Source organism: Ostrea edulis, chromosome 3 (assembly GCF_947568905.1).
Source record: "Ostrea edulis chromosome 3, xbOstEdul1.1, whole genome shotgun sequence".
In the NCBI taxonomy this organism is placed as follows: Eukaryota; Metazoa; Mollusca; class Bivalvia; order Ostreida; family Ostreidae; genus Ostrea; species Ostrea edulis.
The window spans coordinates 78957671-78976588 of NC_079166.1; the positions used below are offsets into that span (position 1 = coordinate 78957671).

General features: G+C 34.7%; 1 protein-coding gene across 5 annotated transcripts in view; it reads left to right on the plus strand.

Annotated features, from left to right (window-relative positions):
• Positions 1 to 18918, plus strand: part of LOC130052909 (synaptotagmin-7-like) — a 114654-nt gene that overhangs the window by 6720 nt on the left and 89016 nt on the right. For 2 of the 5 annotated variants that reach the window (XM_056159111.1, XM_056159112.1), the window contains exon 1: positions 4799 to 4921. The exons of 1 other annotated variant lie outside the window; for it this stretch is intronic. In XM_056159111.1, the coding sequence (XP_056015086.1) occupies positions 4906 to 4921 (16 nt within the window). In that variant the 5' untranslated portion in view covers positions 4799 to 4905. Of the gene's footprint in view, positions 1 to 4798; positions 4922 to 15128; positions 15968 to 18918 lie in introns of those variants that run through there. 2 more of the 5 variants (XM_056159108.1, XM_056159109.1) reach the window with 2 other exon arrangements.

Genomic DNA, 18918 nt, shown 5'->3' on the forward strand with positions numbered 1-18918 from the left:
CAGATTCAAATAGAAAATAAGGGTATGTCAATCGCTTTAAAATTCATTTTAGAACAATATCCAGAAAAAACATAAACAACGTGACAGCGTACAATGTTCTGACGTTACAACGTACAGTGTACTGATGTTACAGAGTACAGCGTACTGATGTTACATCGTACTGGCGTTACATCGTACTGACGTTACAGCGTACTGACGTTACAGCATACTGACGTTACAGAGTACTGACGTTACAGCATACTGACGTTACAGCATACTGATGTTACAGTGTACTGATGTTACAGCGTACTGATGTTACAGCGTACAGTGTACTGACGTTACAGAGCACTGATGTTACAGCATACTGACGTTACAGCATACTGACGTTACAGCATACTGATGTTACAGCATACTGACGTTACAGCATACTGACGTTACAGCATACTGATGTTACAGTGTACTGATGTTACAGCGTACTGATGTTACAGCGTACAGTGTACTGACGTTACAGAGTACTGACGTTACAGCATACTGACGTTACAGCATACTGATGTTACAGTGTACTGATGTTACAGCGTACTGATGTTACAGCGTACAGTGTACTGACGTTACAGAGTACTGATGTTACAGCATACTGACGTTACAGCATACAGTGTACTGATGTTACAGCATACTGACGTTACAGCGTACAGTGTACTGACGTTACAGCATACTGATGTTACAGCGTACAGCATACTGATGTTACAGTGTACTGATGTTACAGCGTACAGTGTACTGACGTTACAGCATACAGCGTATTGATGTTACAGCGTACGGCATACTGAGTACTGACATTACAGCGTACAGAGTACTGATGTTACAGCGTACTGACGTTACAGAGTACAGATGTTACAGCGAAAAAGCCCCCCTCCCACTGCACCCCTCTAAATCCGCCACTGGAGTGGCTGTACTTAATAGTCAAAGTCTTCAATATCAGTTTAAGGAACACATGATAATCTAGAATAAGCTATACAGCCAATATCAGTCGAAAGCTAGATGTAGACAAAGCATTTGCATACAAGGATTTTTGCAGGAAAACTTTAGAGACATTAAAGGTCAAGTACGGTGATTTTCCTAAAACTTGAGTTTTATACAGAAAAATGTCTGTCGTACACTTACGGATTAATTTCCATGGCAATTTTGATAAAAATCACTTGGCGTGAATTACACGGCGCTATCAAACTTTTACCTGAGCGATCGATAAATGTGTTGTGACGTGAGTTATCGCTCGTAGCTTATGACGTCATCTGAGACAACTTTCGACTGCATTGATAGGGTTTTATAAGTCCTGTATTTATGGTACAATGCGCTGCTTTGAACTGCAATGTGAAATCGGGACAGGGATTAAGTATATTTCTTTTCCCAAAAGATACTAAATTTCGAAGAATTTGGATACTGAAACTGAAAAGAGACACTGAGATTTGTGACAAGCCACGAGGATCAGTGAGTGACACTTTAATTAACGAGGATCAGGTTTCCATCATCCTGTTTGACTCCAAACAAAGTGCAAAGTGATGATTAACTGGACATTCTACAAAACAAGTGGAGGGATGTATTTTAATTATATAAAAAGTTCAACCCAAAAAGGGGGGATACACGCAATCCACCCCTCTCTACATCCACCACTGAATGCTTTAATGCGACATTGTATTCAATGGGTTTGCGATTGCACATAAAAATTAATGTCGCCCATTACCTAATTCGAATTGATTTTATTTCTTTTATTAAATGAAATATCTTTCGAATATTGTCGTACTCATACTATATTTATAAGGGACTCATCGTCATCATTTCATTTCTTCACTATATATATATATATATATATATATATATATATATATATATATATATATATATATAAAATAAAATATAGTAAAAATGGAAATGAATTTAATTTTAAAAACCCATTTTGATAAAACCTTATTTATTGCGAGGTCAGTCCAATTTCCAAAGCTTTTTTTTTTTTCAAGTTCATTATGAAAACAAGTACAAGTTTTCCTTTTCCTAATATGCTACATTCCTAATGTGCTACATATACATGTATATCATGAATCATTAAGGCAAAATTTCACACCTCAAAATGCTACAATTCGTTAAATTTGTGCCATAATATATCAATTTCGCATTTGACGTGTGTTGTGAAGAAATTACATGTACTAATAGGCCTAATTTACATTTTATGATATTGTATCTACATGTAGATGTTTTTAAAAAAAAAAAGGGGGGGGGGGAGAGGTACAAATAACGTTGTGCACAGTAAGTTTTTTTCTTTTGTTGTTCTTTTTTCAAAAAGGCATTTTTCAGTTAAATATATATCTAGTAAACACATTATAATTTGAATCTGATCAATCTCATACAAATAAATCCCATAATAAAAAAAATACAAACGTGAGAGTCAATCTAGTTAAATACGCTCACAATCGCTACAATAGAGTATACGGCGAGTATCTATGAAGTCTGATTTTGATTAGCCTCGATTATGTAAAATACAAAGATTATCTTTTGATAGAACATTTTTTTCCAATATTATTCCCAATTTTCTATGGACTGGTCCGGTAAATAATTTCTAAAGGAGATTCCAATGAGATATTTGTCGAACATATAAATGTATATATCATATAAATATTACTATCTGATGGTTTCGAAACGGGTGTAGGTACAAACATTATAAAGGTTGAATCCCTAAACTCAAGTGTATCTACGGTATTTCATCGTCACTATCCACGGTGTTGCTAAAACTGGCAATTTCTCACAGAAATTAAAACGATGAAAAACAGGCGTAAACAACTCATAAGAAAGGGTGACAATCCCTTCATTCGTTTCTATAAACAACGATTTTGGAATAGGTATTTTGCGCATTTACCTGGATTTAAAAAAAAATAATAAACACATCAATAAACTTTTCAAAACGGGTTTTAATGAATTATAAACTTTATTTTCAAATCTATTTTTATTACACTTGACATTTAAAGCAAAACGTAAAAAACCCCAAGACAATGCTGATCACGCCCGTGTGGACAATACTAAATTGATAGGGACTTTTGTGGAGTGAGACTAGGATGAGGGATTTTTTTTAATTCAACAGCATAACCAAAACAAACATTTTAATGTATAAAAAATAAATATAAGCATTTCTTAGTCCTTCTGTTTTCTGATTATAAATATAAGCATTTCTTAGTCCTTCTGTTTTCTGATTATAAATATAAGCATTTCTTAGTCCTTTTGTTTTCTGATTATAAAGATAAACATTTCTTAGTCCTTCTGTTTTCTGATTATAAATATAAGCATTTCTTAGTCCTTCTGTTTTCTGATTATTTTTTGTTGGCATGAACTCTTCTCCTTACATATCTCCTTTATTTTGTGTTGTATAAATTTGTGTCTTAGATTAGTCATGTTTGGATTACTGTATGTAGTTTTAGTGTCTGTAATATACGTTATATGTCTCTTATAACATTATGATATCTGTCTCTTATAACATTATGATATCTATGTTTCTTATAACATTATGATATCTATGTCTCTTATAACATTATGATATCTATGTCACTTATAACATTATGATATCTATGTTTCTTATAATAGTATGATATCTATGTTTCTTATAACAGTATGATATCTGTGTCACTTATAACATTATGATATCTATGTCTCTTATAACATTATGATATCTGTGTCACTTATAACATTATGATATCTATGTTTCTTATAACATTATGATATCTATGTCTCTTATAACATTATGATATCTATATCTCTTATAACATTATGATATCTATGTTTCTCATAACATTATGATATCTGTGTCACTTATAACATTATGATATCTATGTTTCTTATAACAGTATGATATCTATGTCTCTTATAACATTATGATATCTATGTTTCTTATAACATTATGATATCTATATCTCTTATACCATTATGATATCTGTGTCACTTATAACATTATGATATCTATGTTTCTTATAACATTATGATATCTATATCTCTTATAACATTATGATATCTGTGTCACTTATAACATTATGTATAATGATAGATCTATGTCTAGTCAGTAAATGTCTCTTTTGAGTTAATGTATTGTTTTTACCACGTCCGACTTTAAATAAAGATTATTTGACTTGATTTGAATATTCAATTTGACAGGGCCCCATACTCTGCTCCAACAACCTTCTAAAACAATGGACATGATGAGTTCTAGTGTAATAATGTCGCCCTGCTCCAACAGCCTTCTAAAACAATGGGCATGGTGGGTTGATATAGCCCTCTTCGATTAAAGAAATGAGAGGGCTACATTATTGCAGCAAGATGGGTTCATTATAAATTATGTTCTAATACGCTAATCTGGTAACTCATCTCCGCAAATATTTAGCTCTCTGTGAGAATTTTGGGACAGACCTGAGCCATACGGTTCTGCAGTTAGTGAGGCATTCGAAAATACAGATTTCACTCCACTCATCTTTCTACCCAAAGCCTGTAGCCTCACAGGGATTAATTTAAATCCGTGGATATCAGACTTAAATTGTTGCAGATCACCGTTATTTCTTAATTGAATAATACACAATTCGATAAAATTATCCACTTATCCAAGTGCTTTTAAAGTCAGCCAGTTTAACACTATTAATGGCTTTTGGTACTCGTTCAACCTGCAGAAAATAGGCCCACACTGCATATGTCCATCCAGGTAAGTTTAAAAAAAATCGTCGTGCCGAGATTTAAACTCTCATCTACTGTTAGCTCATGATTTCTACCCGCGGGGGCGTTTAAATTTCACTGATACGACACACGGGTGTAAATAAATTCTCACGACATCGTCATTTCGACACACGATGTAAACAGTTTGCAGGGAGAAGTGATCTGGGACGCCTAACCAGAGATTATTACTCCATGGCAGTATTAAGAGGTAGGTAATACTAGTGTACTTATAACACCTTGTTTTAAATGAGCAAATCGTGAATGCCGAATTTTCTCATTAGACGTGATTTCCAGCTACTTGTAATCACGTTTTGTTGAGATCAGCGAATCCGATTTTGTCAGTTGTAGACAGCTGTGAAGGTGGGGGTGGAAGGTGGTGTTTGAGATATATTGGGGGTAGGGGGTGGGTTTAACTGAGTAACAGTCAAGTGTACATGAGAGTGGACTAGTGGCGGATCCAGGAGAGGGTAGGGCATTGTACATTCCAACCGTACCATTGATTGCCTTTTACCACAGGGGCTATAAGCCCGTTTTGGGCCCGAACTCTGTGATACCATAAATATGGTATCACGGGGTTCGGTCCCAAAACGGGCTAAGCCCCTGTGCCTTTTACCAATGATAAACTACTTGTGCAATGTGCAGTGAATTCTGATAGACAACATTAGACGATATACATCACCATTATAGTAGAAGTAAATACAGAAGTGACACAATGATAAGTAATACTGCAGAACTGTCACTCTGTGGGACAAAATTGGGAGAGACTGGGGTTGTCCCTGTATAATGATATCTCACTTTTGTTCTAACTGTTAGTGTCAGAAAGAGAACACTGTCTTATGTTGCAATCTTCAGGAAAATTCTTTGAAATTTTTCTTCCCGAGAAACACATTGGTATAATGGAATCTTCACTAATGTACACTGTAGAGTCAAGTTTGTTCACATCACTCACAGGGGACCGCCGCGGTGGTCTAGAGGTAGATCAGGGGACCGCCGCGGTGGTCTAGAGGTAGATCAGGGGACCGCCGCGGTGGTCTAGAGGTAGATCAGGGGACCGCCGCGGTGGTCTAGAGGTAGATCAGGGGACCGCCGCGGTGGTCTAGAGGTAGATCAGGGGACCGCCGCGGTGGTCTAGAGGTAGATCAGGGGACCGCCGCGGTGGTCTAGAGGTAGATCGTTTGCCCCAAGTGTGGATGATCAGGGTTCAAATCCCGACCGCGCCTGACCCAAGTCGTCAAAACAGGTAGTGACAGACCCAAGTCGTCAAAACAGGTAGTGACAGTTCCATCGTCAAACGCTCGGCATCAGATGTGAATGTCACGGGTCCTTAGAGATGACCTTAAAAATGGATGTCCTGTGTCACAGTAGGTGTAGCAGGCTAAAGAACCCTCGCTCCTCAATGGCCGTAATTAAGCGCGGGGTAAAGGTCTAAATTTAAAGCATGGCCTTCACCGGTCTTGGTGACGTCTCCATATGAGTGAAAAATTCTCGAGAGGGATGTTAAACAATATTCAATCAATCAGTCATTCACAGGGCTTAGGGCGAGGTCCGTAAAGGGGTTCAAAGATTTGCATTTCTCACCACAACAAGGGTATGATATATCAGATTAATGTATAAACAATATCATATTGACGTGTATACGGTTCAGCATGGCTCTTGTTGTGATCTCCAAAGTTTTACGCAAGATTGACGATCCATTGTATGAGGAACGGTATGTCTGTCAACAATCATCCTCATTTAGTTCATGATCAAGTTTCTTTACACATGCCATAACCCAGGAATATGTGAGACAATTTATAAATCCCTCAAGAACTCCAAGGATAAAATTTATGTATGTATCATTATGCATCATACAGGAATGATGAACTCAATCATGCAATCAATCCTGAGCCTCAATGGAGGCGGAAAGTTTGTTATACTATTAGAAAAATCTTTTTTTTTTATAAGGGCCCAAAATTTTTTCAAATTGATATGAGATCATCCTCATGCAGTGTTGATTAAAGTTTGTTCCTATATACCCTGGTGTCTCAGCTCAGGGCAGGGTTTGACATCTCAACTCAGGGTATGGATTTGGTTCAAGGCAGAGTTTGATGTCTCAGCTCAGGACAGCTAGGTTTGATATCTCGGCTCAGGGCAGAGTTTGATGTCTTGGCTCAGGTCAGGGTTTGATGTCTCGGCTCAGGGCAAAGTTTGATGTCTGATCAGCTCATGAGTGGGCAGGGTTTGATGTCTCAGCTCTGGGCAGCTAGGTTTGATGTATCGGCGCTCAGGTCAGGGTTTGATGTCTCGGCTCAGGGCAGGGTTTGATGTCTCGGCTCAGGGCAGGGTTTGATGTCTCGGCTCATTGGCAGCATTTGATGTCTCAGCTCGGGGCAGCTAGGTTTGATGTCTCAGCTCAGGGCAGGGTTTGATGTCTCGGCTCAGGGCAGCTAGGTTTGATGTCTCGGCTCAGGGCAGCATTTGATGTCTCAGCTCAGGGCAGGATTTGATGTCTCGGCTCAGGGCAGCTAGGTTTGATGTCTCAGCTCAGGGCAGGGTTTGATGTCTCAGCTCAGGGTAGTGTCTCGGCTCAGGACAGGGTTTGACATTTTAAATATTTATATAGAATATTTAGGAAATTTAGCTCTTTGGAGATATTCTGAAGAACTGCAGTGGTACAATTTTTTACATTGATTAATGTGTATTAGAATCCTCATACAGTGTAGATCCATGTTTGTTTACTCAATGTGCCTAGGTTCAATTGGCATCACAAATGATTATAGGAATAGATATTCTAAATGAGTAATTGCATGCACTTGATAGTTCACCAATATAACTTATTCTAAATGAATAATTGTTTTATAGTAAAGTGATCAAGATGGCCCATGGGTCTCTTGTTGTTCATCAATTTTAATCAAATCAATACACATCTGTATTAACTTATCTTGTATATATATTATATATAGTATTTATATATATTAATCAAATTCAACAAATCTCCATATGTCTCTGTTTCCTGTTGCGAAATACACTGATTTCATGAACTCTTAAATCAAAATTAAGTCTCTTTAATTCCACATAGAATTTTTACATCACTGTGCTACCACCCAGCTCTTTCTGTGTAATATTTCATGTGTACCATGATTTCAGTCACTGCTTAATAGAGCAGTTCTGGTATTTAGGAAAAGTTTTTATTTCTGTGTGCTGCATGAACATGGTGGAGATATCTTCCTCAAGAAAGAAAACCTTTCGGTAACTAAAGACAACCATGCATGAAATTGTAGAACTACAGCTCTTTATTCAAAAGTATCCGAAATCTCCCTCCCCACGGAATCAGAAAATGTTAATTCAGCTTCCGAAACTAATTAAATTCTTCCCACCAGATCTTGGGACTATACTTTTTATCTCCCTTTGATGGGTGGATCTAGAGAATTTTCAGAGGGGGTTATGACCTGAAATGGGACTTCATTCTTCCAACTCATGCAGTCATTTCCAGATGACAAAACATGTACGACCTCTTGACTTTTCCAACCAATGTGGGAGTTGCCTTAATTTATCAAAAATTAGCCCCATTCCTTCATCTCTGGTCTTCTGTTGTCCCCACAATCTGTGAATTAGACTGAAAACCTTGTTGGTGGGATTATACGGTACTGTCATATATTTAGTAAGTCTATAGTCATTGGATTAAGATTTACATTCCAACATTTATCAGTGTTAAAGTTCAATTTTATCATTATTTAAGGAGGTATACTACATCGTCATAATGGCTGACTTCCCTTTTAAACATGAATGTAAATATAAAAATCTGCAATATTTGTCTATTCCATTTAAATTTAAATGCATATATAGCTTACTCAGAGTTAAGCTTGGAACTGTAAACTGCAAGTTCAAGTCCATCAAGGGTTCTAAATATTTCAAAAACCACTTTCCTTTTTAAAAACTGAATTTTTTGACTATATATATAAATAAAATAAATAAAAAAATATTATTAATTATACATATCCTCCTCCACCTTTCATCCATATCTAGTTTCTCTGGTGTAGTATATTGCTCCTTAAGGGGTACGGTGCCCTAGCTGAGTCTGCATTATAAGAAGGAATTGTTATTTCGATTTCCCATTTTTTTTCAAGTCAAAGATCTATATTGATTTTCCATTATTAATTTTATTGATTTTCCATTACAGTTACAATTTTTGTTGTTTTCTCATTAATTATGGAATATAATGATTTTCTGAAAGCGATAAAAAAAAATGTAGGTGACTTCGAATTCTACATATATGTACAGCAGCTTTCAGATATTTAGAAGAACAATCTCCAGAGTCATATAGCTGATTAAGAAGCTCAGATTTTATGAAATGTTTTGATTTTCATTTGATATAGACTCTGAGATAAAAATTGAGCTAATGTATTGTACAGTTTTAGACTATGAGATTGATTGATTGATTGACTGATGTTTTCCGCCACACTCAACAATTTTTCAGTTATATGGTGGTGCCCAGTTTTTTATTGGTGCAAGAGAGAACCCAGACACAATGTACCTGGGAGCTTTTAGAGACCACCGACCTTCCAAAAGTAAACTGGGAAACTTTCTCACTTACCGGCACGAGCAGGATTCGAACCCGCACCAACAGAGGTGATTTTGAGTGCGATTCTCTAACCACTCGCCCACGTAGACCTATAGACTATATGAGATGTCAAAATTGAGCTTGTGTAATACTAGCTGTCAGTTTTAGACTCCAGTATAAAAATAAACTTAATTGTACTGTTTATAGAGATGAAAGATGAAAATTGAACTTGTGATTTTATTCATATTAGTGTTTTTAAACCCTAAGATGAAAATTGAACTTGTGATTAAATTATTCATTATAGCTAGTATTTTTTAACTCTAAGATGAAAATTGAACTTGTAATTTTATTCATATAATAGTGTTTTTAAACTCTAAGATGAAAATTGAACTTGTGATTAAATTATTCATTATATATAGCTAGTGTGTTTTAAAACTCTAAGATGAAAATTGAACTCGTGATTTTATTCATATTAGTATTTTTAAACTCTTAAGATGAAAATTGCGCATGAACTTGTGATTTCATATTCATAGTGTTTATAAACTCTACGTTTAAAATTATAATCTTTATATTAAGCAGTTCAGTCCAGAATTGTGATTTTTAAGTTAGCTCTGATACAATTTTAGATAACACATCATCAGAATTGTAAAGGTCTACATGCAGTCTGTAACATTAATTGTGAATGAATTAAAGTTTTAGTTGCTGTTGTTAGATAAGAATTTGCCCATTGATTGGTGCTTATGTTTCTGCTCTGTTTGGTACAGTATGAATACACATTGGAGATTTTGATTAGATAAAATTCCCCACGGTGATCACTCAGGCGTTAACTTGTATGTATTAATCAGATCTAGTATGTGGTGTGCTTTTCCTATAGATTGTAATGAATATGCATGTGTATACCCTGGTACATTCCTTATAGTGTTAGAATTAACAGAATTAATGCTTTATAAATACACCTGTGCAGAGCTATACTGGATCATTTATAACCACATGCTTATAGCTTAGATCAGAATTCACCTTATGTATTAAGGAGAAAACATTTCAATTTTTAACTTATTACAGTATAAGATCAGAGAAAAGAAATATTATCAGTTTATCTAAATGAAAGTAATTTCAAATGAGCAGTATGAAATATTTGTTTAGGTTTTAGATTTTTTTAAATATTGGTCACATATTGAATCTTTGAAAATGTGTAACTGCAGTCTGTAAGGTTGCTATTTGTGTCTTTAAATTTGATATCTTATTTTCTCTACCTCTGAACATTAAGCATAAACTGCATCAGCATTTTATAATGACCATTGATGTCTTAGTGAACTAAAATTTTTGAAACTTATTAACCTTTGTGTATAAGTATTTGTGTGACCTTTTACCCATACAGGTGGGACTTTGTGTCTCATAAAGTGAGAATGCATTTTGTGTTTGAAAATACTCTTTATATACACTTAATCTGAACTGGTTGATACTTCACACAAAGTTTGCTTATGGTTGGGCAATGTTTCATGACCTTGAAACAAGGTCAGTCATGAAAGGTCACCGTCTATTTAAAAAAAGAGTTCCATTTAGTAATTAATTGTCATGCAGTGCCACATCTTGGACATAGAGAGTGTATAGGCTGTTTATACATGTGCCATGACTTAAAATGAGGCATAGAGTGTAGAGATAGTGAGTGTATAGGCTGTTTATACATGTACCATATGACTTAGATTCAGGCACAGAGGCTGTTTGTGACCAAAGAATCAACCAGAAAAGAGAATTTTGACTACACACATCCAATCCTCCAAGGTTTAAGGAGGTACTCCATACTGTCATAATGGCTGACATTCTTTTAAAACATGGATGAAAATATAAATATCAGCAATATGCCTATTCATTTAAAAAATCTTCACCTTAAGCTGAGTAGCTCAGTAGGTTAGCATGTTGACTACTGAACTGTAGATAGCGGGTTCCAGTTCAGCAGGGGTTTAAAAATTTTTGCAGATTGCTTTCTACTAAAACTGCATTTTTTGACAAAATAAAGTAAATTAAAAAAAATTTCAACTTCAAAATATTGTTGCATATATCCTTCTCTTTTCATCCATATCAAATTTATCTTTTGTAGCATACATCCTTAATTCACATCCACACAACACTTACTGTAACATACCGTTCATGTATCATATTAAGGATATGTGCAGAAATAATGCCTCTATCTCCTCATCTTCATGAAACATTTGTATAGGTATGGGGCCCTACGTCGAACTCGAGAGCTCATAGTAATCGCAGCATCTATCTGTCTGCCATAACACTTTCATAAGTTACATTGTTTAAGTATCAATTGATTCGGAAGTTGAAATCAGATCCTTTGATCTGCTCACGTTGATTGCTACCCTAGGTGGCAATCTACATATGCGGATCAAAGGATCTGATTCTAATCAGATTGATTCAATTGTTATCCTAAGTTATAGTGGATCTTGAGGGGGCTCGCATGGGGTAGGGGTGGGGTGGATGCAGTGCATGAAATAGCTTTTGTACACTTAATTCTCGTATATGGCTTATCGCAAAGCCCTAAATTTTTGTACAGTATTTCATTATCATTTTTTATATTCACATTAATTGTTATCTAATATTTTCCTTCAATTTACAGTAGATCAAAAAGGTGTGTTTTATAAATTTTATTTCATGTACAAGGGCTAGGGTATATTGACTTAAATTTCTTACTGGTACTTTAGCATAATAGGCATTATATCTTTGTATTATATGTACGACAATGACATTATATGTACAACAATGACATTATATGTACAACAATGACATTATATGTATGACAATGACATTATATGTACGACAATGCCATTGCAGGATCACATTGACGTTGTTATATGTACGACAATGACATTGCAGGGTCACATTGACATTGTTATATGTACGACAATGACATTGCAGGGTCACATTGACGTTGTTATATGTACGACAATGACATTGCAGGGTCACATTGACGTTGTTATATGTACGACAATGACATTGCAGGGTCACATTGACGTTGTTATATGTACGACAATGACATTGCAGGGTCACATTGACGTTGTTATATGTACGACAATGACATATTGCAGGGTCACATTGACGTTGTTATATGTACGACAATGACATTGCATGGTGACATTGACGTTGAACCTTTTCTCCATCTTTTTCCTCAATGCACAAAGCGCAGTTCATATGATGTCTATGTTCTTGCTCATGCTTTCACCTCCATACCTGGAGGCAGTACATTATGGGGTTGGGGGTGTAATTTAGATTGTCACTTTCAATTTCAGGGGAGATCACTGGAAAGACATTTGTTTTTAAGTTATATAATTAAGCTAAGGACACAAAACATTTATTGATATTACCTTTTTTTGAAATTCCAAAGCAATTTAACGACAATAAATGCGCTGTATACTGAACTAATATTTTCTGTGTAGATATATATATATATATAGAGAAAATATCTGCACATGATATTGATATTGCGCATCGACTTACAAAGCCTGTCAACTTTGTTACTTCATATTACAAAAACTATTTAATTATTATCATATTACAAAAACTATTTCATTATTATCATATTACAAAAACTATTTCAATATTATTTGATACATTAATGGATTGATGATACAACAATACCCTGGAGAGATAAAATTTGGGTATAAATTACGAACTTCTGAATTCGTATTTTGATTAATACTCAGGTGAGCATTAAGCTCCGAGGGCCTCCTGTTAGCTTAGTCACTGATTGGTCTGTCTATTGAAACGGGCGACATCTAATTTAGATTAAAAAAGGCAATTTATATCATGATCTTCGAGTGCTTATATAAGAGGCTGAAATTCACCATCATGGTGATATAAAAAATCCAGATAGACTAAATGATTTAAGGATCGTGATATTGATTTGTTAGGGAAAAAACACCATGTCACTTCACGACCTTCAACTTGTCTAATTGTATACAATGTGTTTTATGCTGATTGCGAATTCAGAATCATTTCCTTCTGATTAATATATTGACAGCACCTAGCATCAATGTTTTTTTTGTATCGGACATAAAAGAGTCTCCCAGCAAGTTTTCATGCGCGGAGAACGATGAACCTGAGTTGGGATTATTGGAATAGTTCCGATCTAATAGTGACAGGGATGAAGACAATTGAATTTGTAATGATCTCTCCAGCGATCCTAGTCTGACAATTTAAGCTGCTGCGTTCCATTTGGTGCTTATTATGCATTAACACACCCGTTTTGAATAAAATATATGCAGACCTTTATTTCAGTAAATTGTTTCCATGTAGAAGAAAATCTAAGGTTAGTTATATATCAACTGTAGTGGAAATGTTTTGGTTTCCATGGTTTTTGCATTAATGTGTTTTTAAAAAGATTCTCGTGGCAAATTGAATTAAGCTTACATACGTTAGTGGTTCACTGCTGAGTACTAATAGCTGACAATGGAAGTTTTTTTTCTAGCAAGATAGATTTGCATAATTGCAGTTTATAAAAATCCCTGTATTTTGAAATTGTGTCATTTTTTACTTATTGCAAGTACTATTATTAAATTGTATTTAAGGTTATACTTATTGAAGTTGATATTGACTGTTTATATTAAGCTGTGGACCCGGCCTTAATTCATATAATGTAGATTTTAAGAATCTAGGTTTAATATACTTATTATGTAAATTTTTGTTGTGAATTTTTATCTTGAGTCTATAAAATAGGAAATAAATGAATGTTCAAGATAAATGTTAAAGATAATAAAAATATGCATAATTACATGTAAATATCATAGGAAAATGAATGCATTTATGAAAAGAAATTCGTATTGTAGAACTTTGCAGTTTTTTTAAGGTGTTGTGCTGGTGTAGAATCTATGGTAATTGTAGCAGTGCTATGATTAATGTGCTGTGTAACTGCTTCCGCAGGAATTTACGCTCGGAGATCTGGAGTGTACAAACAATTCTCCAGTACTGTATGAATATTTGATGACTGTGATGAAACATATATTGCAGAGTGCCACAGAATGATGACCTGTCGCAGAGGGACTGACTGAGATATCTAAGTATTGAGTGGATAGCTAAAAAAACAGTTAATGATATATATTGAATCGTTGAAAATATAAAGGCAAATATCTGTTGGTGTGTAGTTCGGCTTGTAAGGAGTGTGTAGATTAAAGGGACATAACTCTTTGTAAAGGGAAATCCACCTGTAGTGCATTGTATAAATACTTTTCTTGACTGAGGAATAAGTTGAAGGAATCATCATTGAATAAATTCATGTAGGAAAAGAGTTGAGTGATATCGGAATATATTGTGTCTTGTTAAATGCAAGGTAGATAAATCTTCACTCGACACATAAACGGAATGTGTGAGTGGTTTTATGCAGATTGATGGTAAATTTGTGTATTTTTATTTAACGGAAATTTCTTGGAAATTGTGTATGATAATCACAATGTATTAATGTTGTGTAGAAAATCGGAAGATCGTTAGCTCATGACGAATGTCACTTACTTTTTGATGTGTATAATTAATCTGCAAGCTAGACTAAGTACGTTGCCAATTTTTGATGTTTGTGAAACATACCTTCTCTGTCTGGAAGAGAGAGCAAATCAAAAGAAAGTACCTTTAATAGGAATCTTTAAGATAACGAATTCTTTGTGATATAAGGAAATGAATAAATTCCGTTTGAGATGCATCAAGTGAGACTGTTTGTGCTGTCCTGATTTATAGAGTCACAGCCTGTCAGTGCCTCTACTCCTAAACAGGGGTGGCTGACACAACATTGCAGACACCAACAATCAAAGCCATTAACGGATTAATTGACAGTTTAGGATACTGCAGGCTGTCCTCATTTGCTGCTGGCAATATTAGTACCTTGTGTAGGAAAATTAATTCTAATTACTATCACGAGGCTGGCTGGCGGACGTACATTAAACTATTTATATCATATTGGTGAAAGTGATGAATTTGTTTTAATTTCATTGAGTTCTGCAGTCATTGTATATAATGCATGCGTCACTGGGTTAATTGAAACACATTATGGATGCAAGGGCAAATTTCAACCTAGCAACCTGTTCGATACTTTCTCTCTGGATCCCAAATGTTTACTATGGTGATGCTGTGCTTCATGTGTGAATTGAAAGTTTAAGATTTGTCATATAATAGGGTATTTGAGGGATCTTTTGGAACAGTTTCATTGAAAATTTTAGGGAGATTGATTTATGAATTTAGGAAGGTGTTTCCCTTTGTGAAATTGAGGGAAGATATAATAGCCCTGTAAGATTAATAATTAACAGGCATTTAATATAATACATGAGGAGTACTACTAATGCATTGTCAGACTGTTGAAGTGGAATAAAAAATGACGTCATAGTGATAGATAATGAAAAATTAATTATTTATGACAATAAAGTAAAACTTAGTCACTGTACAATGTATGGAGATGCCTTTCCTGGGATTCATATGAAGTAATATTAAGATTTTGTGTAGTTTCATCGTCTGTGTATAATACTGGTGGAGTGGTAAAGACTTTGACTTAATGGACATTCACTGCAACCATTGACCAAACAGGTTCTGGACATATTATAAGACTGAGGGATTAATATCGAAATACGAGTAGGATGTTTATTTCAACACCTTATAGTCCGAAATCAGACAACCAGACCATTATGTCACTTCACAGGGTCCACGTGGAGGTCAAAAAGTTTCATCACCATGGTAAGTGAAAAGTAAATACAGCCTAATGAATTGCTTTATCAAATGGACTGAATTATTGGTTTGGGAACATATTGTTTTTACTCGTTACAGCTAGTTCTTATTATTTTTCTGCAGTACTTTTATGTTTTGGAGTGACATTCTCAGAAACTTATTACACAATTAAGGGATCAATATGAAACATTTTTTTAAGGATAACTGCTTGCTAGTATATCATTTGTATATGTGTGAAACAATTAAATGTGCATTTGGTTTTTGGGACATTCATTTCAGAATCGGTCGTTCTGTTTTGTTTTCCCATGAAGTCCTTTGAATTATTTATACTGTATAATTGGAGACTTATACAGATTGACATGGTTAAAATCACAAATCTGCATGACATTGTGTGCTTCATTTTAATTGGATCTGTGGTTCTCTTCTGATAATATTAAAGGGAATGGAAATTTACCACATAGGTATAGAATGCATGCATGTCTATATAGAAGAATGTAATGAAAAATACCAGCACGCATGCATGTGCATCATTAAATAAAGGTTCTGAGTTTACTTAATTTTTCATTTTTCATCAAAATCTTTTGAAATTTTTATTGTCGATGAATCGTGGTACATACTTCAAGTGACTTTCAATTTGCTATGTCAGTATTACTGACCGGCACATGCATACACATATGCTAAATTCTGATTGGACAGTTTTAAGATCACCAAATTAAATGTATAATTCTTATGTATGATGCAAACATTATGAAATTGAAGCTACTATTGGAATATGAATGAAATATTAATTTTGTGAAATATGACATCAACACAAGTTTACAGAGTTGTATACTCGCGTGCATGTGAATGTCCATGCATTGATTATTTAAATTTTATGGAACTAATATAAATTAGTAAATTAAAACGACCCTTATTTTTGTTTTATAAAAGACTGCATAGGTATGAACCTGGAAGCTTATGATACAAATGCCTCATATGTGAACAAAAATTACCCAGTCAATTTCACATATGCGCAAGAATATACATGCAATGTATCTTTTAATGTCTTATAACGTATATTTTTAGTTTTCGATGAAATGTGTTGAAATCTAGATTGTGGACACGTAAAGGACTCTCTACCGATCTTTGAGATCAAAATCACTTGCCAGCATGTGCACTTATATTTTATTATAAATTGAATGATACCCGTACGCCAATAACTGCATGAATTAGACTGAAAGTCATAATGAATCAGAATAAGTACATATTGAGACACTGAAATTGATTGGCATAGTCAACACCACTTATAATTACACTTATGTCAATCGCAATGTCATAAGTCATAGGTCATAAGTCATAAGTCAAACCTCTATATGGATATTAAAATGTGCATATAGATGAATTTATCATGATAAAACTGCTGATTTATTTTTATTGATCCATTAATGTTAGGTGTCTGTGATGGACGCAGTCTCAAAACCTGACTGTTCTGGGACTCGTGTAACATTGTATGTATGACCTGTCAATAATTCAGCACAGCCAGGCAGTACTGTATATAGCCTCCTGTGATGCAGTTAGTGGTATTTATCGTTGTTTTCCTATAAACAATCAAGCCAAGGTTTGTGTTAGTCTATGAGTTGGTTGCATTATAAATTGTCCTCCAAATAAAATTCTCTGGTAGTGAAGATCTAGAAGATGAGATAATCGTCGAAATAAGCTCTTCAATGTCATCGTTAATTTATAAAAATACAGCAGAACCCTTTTGGTATGATGCTGGTTTGATATGATTATTCGGTTTATATAGTGTGTTTTTCCAAACCATTTCTTATAAAACAGTGTAAATTTACTTCATTATTAGGCCAATCCAGCTTAATCAGCAGATTATCATCTGGGGTCACAAAAAAATATGGGGCGGGTGGGAGGATTTTATTTTTGAAATTTAATTTTTATTTCCTGAGAAAAAGATAATGACAGAAGGCATCACACAGAGTGTTAATCAAGTTAACATTCATAGAATCCTTGGTAGAATATATAAAACCAACATTCTGTAACTTTAATCATTCACTCATGTCACTGGGAAGCAAGTTTGTTTGAAATTGTAATTTTTGCGAAAATAAAAAAAATCAGGGCAGGCCCTTTTTTGAGGGGCTGGCGTGAATTATAATCTATCAATTAATTTTAATTGCATATATGGCCTTACAATGATGCCCAAGGTGCAAAACCCTTTTATTTTGATGTCAAAATCCTGACCATTTTTTTCTTGCTACCTGTAGTTGCTGTCTTCAGAGGTGTGAATGACTTAATTAAGTCTGCATGCCTAATGAAGTTTGGGGACTGATTGTTTTTGCTTGGTTCTTCTTCAGTAGCTCCCTCTGATTCTCTTTCACACCTAAAACTGTCTCACTGTCACTATATTACCACTATGTAACCTATTGATGAAAGTATTAGATATTCAAGGATATGATAGGCCAATGTAACTATATCTAGTTGTGTAGAAATGTTTTGTTTTCAGATTGAAGGGGTTAGGATGCATTGGAGGGGGGGGGGGTCAAATGGGGGTGAGGTCTAACATGGGTGAGGTCTCTATGGGAAAAAATGAAGTAACTTAACAAATATGACAGAGTTTTTGGAAATGATAAGAAAATGACAGGATCTCCTACAACTTTAATCAAGGTCAGTTGAATCTAGTAACCATGACCTCAGACCATGAGCATAAAAACTGGTATAACTTTAAAACTGTGAATAGTCTTCAAAAAATGATAAGAAGATGATAGCATCTACAAACTTAGTATCAAGGTCAATTGACTTCATGCAGTGACCTTGACCTTTGAACATAAAATTGGTATTGCTTCAGAACCAGGTCTGATAGAGAAATGGAATCTTCAAAAATGATGAATGGATGATGTGATACACAAAGTAATTTCAAGGGCAAGTGACTCCAGTAACCTTGACCTTGAACATAAATCTGGTATAACTTTAGA